General features: G+C 46.5%; 1 protein-coding gene across 4 annotated transcripts in view; it reads right to left on the reverse strand.

The window, feature by feature from the left end:
- LOC135116150 (receptor-type tyrosine-protein phosphatase F-like) overlaps positions 1-5,000 on the reverse strand; it is a 66,377-nt gene that overhangs the window by 40,207 nt on the left and 21,170 nt on the right. For all 4 annotated transcript variants that reach the window (XM_064033398.1, XM_064033395.1, XM_064033397.1 and 1 more), the window contains 5 exons: positions 4,211-4,431; positions 4,035-4,107; positions 3,271-3,440; positions 2,873-3,057; positions 2,350-2,527 (listed from right to left, as the gene is read on the reverse strand). In XM_064033398.1, the coding sequence (XP_063889468.1) occupies positions 2,350-2,527; positions 2,873-3,057; positions 3,271-3,440; positions 4,035-4,107; positions 4,211-4,431 (827 nt within the window). The remainder of the gene's footprint in view (positions 1-2,349; positions 2,528-2,872; positions 3,058-3,270; positions 3,441-4,034; positions 4,108-4,210; positions 4,432-5,000) is intronic.

Genomic DNA, 5,000 nt, shown 5'->3' on the forward strand with positions numbered 1-5,000 from the left:
GGTACCTCATCAGAGGGTACCACATGTTGGATAAGGTCATGGCTAAGCAACAGGCGACAAAGAGTTGTAATAAACGGCTCTAAATCCGAGTGGGGGTCATGTAATTAGGGGGGTGCCACAGGGATCAGTATTAGGGCCATTGTTGTTTTTAATATACATATCAATGATTTGGATAGTGGAATTATTAGTGATGTTAGTAAATTTGCGGTTAACACAAAGATAAGTAGATTAATTAGGTCAGAATCGGATGCCATCGCCTTGCAGGCAGATTTAGATAGGCTGTAGGAATGGACGGACAGATGGCAAATGCAGTTGAATATCAACAAATGCAAAGTACTTAGCGTAGATAGAGGAAACCCACACAATAGGTACACATTAAACAACCAAACTCTGGTAGGTACAGGGTACGAGAAAGATTTAGGAGTTATAGTTAGCCCTGAACTCCGTCTAGGAAAACAATGCATAGAAGCCAGAAACAAGGCAAATAGGGTACTAAGATTAATATTTAGGAGTGTTAAAAGTAGGAGGCCCGAAGTAATATTAAAGTTATACCTGGCGCTGGTCAAACCTCATCTAGACTACCTAGACTACGCATTACAGTAAAGATATAGGTCTATTAGAATCACTACAGAGGAGAATGACTAAAAGGATACAGGGGATGAGGAGTTTTCCTTACGAGGCGAGATTGAAACTGTTGAATTTACATTCTTTAGAGAGACGTAGGTTAAGAGGGGACCCGATAGAAGTCTGTAAGTGGAATAAGGGTTATAACAAGGGGAATGTAAGTAAAATCCTTAGGATCAGTAACCAGGATAGAACAAGAAATAACGGGTTCAAGCTTGAAAAATCTAGGTTTAGGAAAGAGATAGGAAGAAATTGGTTTCCAAATAGAGTGGTAGATGAGTGGAACGGACTCAGTAATCATGTTGTTAGTGCTAGGGCATTAGGGAGCTTTAAGAGAAGATTAGACAAGTTTATGGATGGGGATGATAGGTGGAAATAGGTAGGTATATTTCATACAGGGACTGCCACGTGTAAGCCTGGCCACTCCTTGCAGCTTCCCTTATTTCTTATGTTCTTATGTTCTTATGAGGCCTACACGTGGCAGTACTTGTATAAAAAAAAAAAAGTCTATTTATTCTCGCCTGTCATCCTTATCCATAAATTTGTCTAATCTTCTTTTAAAGCTGCCTAATGACTCAGCACTAACAACCGGATCACTGAGTCAATTCTATTCGTCTAACATTTTTTATGAAAGTCAATTTTTTCCTGTCTTTTTAAAATTTTTTTCCTTAAACCTTAGCTTGTTATTTTTGTTTTATCCTGATTACTGAACTCTGAGGACTTCATTTGTCTCACCCTTTTTGTTTCCCTTATGTCACCCTGGTTGTATCCCTTGTCGCTCTTGTTGTATCCCTTGTCACCCTTGTTACTTCCCTTGTCACCCTTGTTGTATCCCTTGTCACCCTTGTTGTATCCCTTGTCACCCTTGTTGTATCCCTTGTGACCCTTGTTGTATCCCTTGTCACCCTTGTTGTATCCCTTGTCACCCTTGTTGTATCCCTTGTCACCCTTGTTGTATCCCTTGTCACCCTTGTTGTATCCCTTGTCACCCTTGTTGTATCCCTTGTCACCCTTGTTGTATCACTTGTCACCCTTGTTGTATCCCTTGTCACCCTTGTATCCCTTGTCACCCGTGTTACATCCCTTGTCACCCGTGTTACATCTCTTGTCACCCGTGTTACATCCCTTGTCACCCGTGTTACATCCCTTGTCACCCGTGTTACATCCCTTGTCACCCGTGTTACATCTCTTGTCACCCGTGTTACATCCCTTGTCACCCGTGTTACATCCCTTGTCACCCGTGTTACATCCCTTGTCACCCGTGTTACATCCCTTGTCACCCGTGTTACATCCCTTGTCACCCGTGTTACATCTCTTGTCACCCGTGTTACATCCCTTGTCACCCGTGTTACATCCCTTGTCACCCGTGTTACATCCCTTGTCACCCGTGCTGCATCTCTTTTTGTGGTGGCATACTTTCAGAAGGTGCCAAAGGTATTTCGAATGGTTCCTAAGGTGCCAAAGATGCCTCGACTGGCGCCAAATGATGCCAAAGATATCAAAGTTGCCTCGATTACCGCCAAAGGTGCCTTGACCGTTGCCAACGGTGCCAAGGCTGTCTGGACTGGTGCCAAAGCTGTCAAAGGTGCCTCGACTGGTGCCAAGGATACCTCGACTGGTGTCAAAGGTGTCAAGGATGCCTCGACTTATACCAAAGGTGCCAAGGGTGCCTCAACTGGTGCCAAAGGTGCCAAGAGCGCCTCGACTGGTGTCACACCCACTCACCTGCTCAACTTTGGCTGCGATGTACACTTCTGTGCCGTCAGCTTCCACCTGCATGGGTGGGAGTTGGGAGCGGACCCCGCCTTCTTTCAGGAGAGCCATTGCCTTGTCCTTCAGTGCCTCCTTCCAGTCCTGCGTGGGCTGCTCGCGTCCCTCTCTCTGTACCACCACCGTGTGAGTCCTGAGCCATGGCATGGTGGGGAAAAGAGGACTTTTTTTTTTTTTAACTCCTGCTCTTAAATCAATACAGTTGGTGGTGAGCGCCGGACACACACACACACACACACACACACACACACACACACACACACATACACGCGCGCCCCTAAAGGCGCCGCGCACGGACCGGTATAGGCTCAGCGCGATTCCCACCATGGTGAGAGCCATCAATCAATAGTCCCTTCTAGATTAGACTTACCTTTAGGATTAATGTTAAGTATTTCCCCACCCCCTCTGTACATTTTCAGTTTGTTAACTGCCTAAATAATAAACCGTTTATTATTATTATTATTTTACACACACTTACCCGGGTGGGTTGGAGAGGAGGGGCATCAGGATGGTGATGGTGGTGTCGTTGGACGCCACCAGGTTCACAGTCTCCTGCAGTCTGGGAGGGGCGGGCTGTTCCAGCGTTTCGACTGGGCTGCAATAACGCTTGTTGCACGCCGCCACCTTGACTAGGTACTGTTGGCTGTGGCTCAGACCTTCGAGCTGCGGGAGTAAGAAAGACGCCTTCATTGTGCTGTCCGTATGCTGCTTCGCGTGACTTTCCTTGCGCAGCATTGAGGTGAGCGAGGCAGGTCAGCGGTTTGAAAGTAACTTTTAGCTTTCAAAGTGTTTATTAATACGGCTCCTGAACAGTTTGTCCGTCAGCCAGCCACACGATTACGCTCCTCCTTCGCCTCCTGTCTACCAGTCACGCACCTCGGCCTGTGATTCCTCCACGGTGATATTTTGCTGGAGGACGCCGCTGGCGTTGTACAGCAAGACTCTGTAGTAGATGATGAGGTTGTTCTGTCTGCTGGGTTCTCGCCACGTCAAGGTCAACGATGACTCAGTTCCTTCAGCTTTCAAATTCTTGATTCTACGAGGGACTGAGGACAGAGTCTGCTGATTAGTATGTGTGTGTGTGTGTGTGTGTGTGTGTGTGTGTGTGTGTGTGCATTATTAATAAACAGTGCACTCCAAACACTCTGCTGATGTGTGAAGTGCTGGAGCTAATACGTAATTATGGTGAGATGAGGCACATCAGTAACTAGTAAGATTTGACAACATGAAGCACAGACCAGATCGCGCAACCAACAACAGGCCACCCGGTGTTGCCACCGCTTGCCTGATTGCCACCCATCCGGCCTGAATCTTGGATTGTTCAGAAGAATAAAAGAGAGAAGTTGAAGGCTACGAAGATGTGATTCCTGAGATGGATGCAAAGAATTCCGCGGAGAGAGAATAATTAACGGGGAAGAGTTAAAACGTGCAAGGCTGAAGAGAGGCTGACGAGTCTGGGGAGGAGGTGGCTGTACTTTTGAAGGTCACGCACTGAGAGCTGGAGGAGTGGAAGGTGATTGCATGTTGGGGAATGTTGACGGAAGAAGAGCCAGAGGAAGGCGAAGAAAAAAAATTCATGAGATCTGGAAGAAGAAGAAGAAGAAAAAAAAAAAAAAGCGAGGGGGAGGAGGAGAGCTTACCGGGCAGGTCTGTGGTGGCGGTGATGGTGGTCACGGCGCCATCTTGCAATACGTTTTGGTTTTTAGCTTGTATCTGAAAGTTATTGAGGATTAGGGTAGTACCACGTCATAATCGCACACACACACACACACACACACACACACACACACACACACACACACACACACACACATACCGTGATCCAGTACTCAGTGTTGAAGTTGAGATTTCTTATAATGTACTGCCTTCTACTTGCTGACAGTATAACGCAATCTGTGTTTCGTTTGTCTATTTCACTCCAGGACACCTTGAAGGACTCCAGGATTCCCTTACGTGGTTTATCGTCTGGTTTCTCCCACTTCAGCGTCAGGAAATTAATGCCAGACTCCACGCTCAGGTCCCTCACTTGGCCGGGCTCTGCAAGGTGCGGGGACCGTTGAACAGGCAAAGTGTGGTGTCGCCAAACTTTTTTTTTTTTTTATGTAGGAAGGATACTGGCCAAGGGCAACAAAAATCTAATAAAAAAAAATGCCCAATGAAATGCCAGTCCCATAAAAGGGTCAAAGCAGTGGTCAAAAATTGGTGGATAAGTGTCTTGAAACCTCCCTCTTGAAGGAATTCAAGTCGCAGGAAGGTGGAAATACAGAAGCAGGCAGGGAGTTCCAGAGTTTACCAGAGAAAGGGATGAATGATTGAGAATACTGGTTAACTCTTGCGTTAGAGAGGTGGACAGAATAGGGGTGAGAGAAAGAAGAAAGTCTTGTGCAGGGAGGCCGCGGAAGGAGGAGAGGCATGCAGTTAGCAAGATCAGAAGAGCAGCTAGCATGAAAATAGCGGTAGAAGACAGCAAGAGATGCAACATTGCGGCGGTGAGAGAGAGGCTGAAGACAGTCAGTTAGAGGAGAGGAGTTGATGAGACGAAAAGCTTTTGATTCCACCCTGTCTAGAAGAGCAGTATGAGTGGAACCCCCCAGACATGTGAAGCA

The sequence above is a fragment of the Scylla paramamosain genome, chromosome 30 (assembly GCF_035594125.1).
Source record: "Scylla paramamosain isolate STU-SP2022 chromosome 30, ASM3559412v1, whole genome shotgun sequence".
NCBI lineage: Eukaryota > Metazoa > Arthropoda > Malacostraca > Decapoda > Portunidae > Scylla > Scylla paramamosain.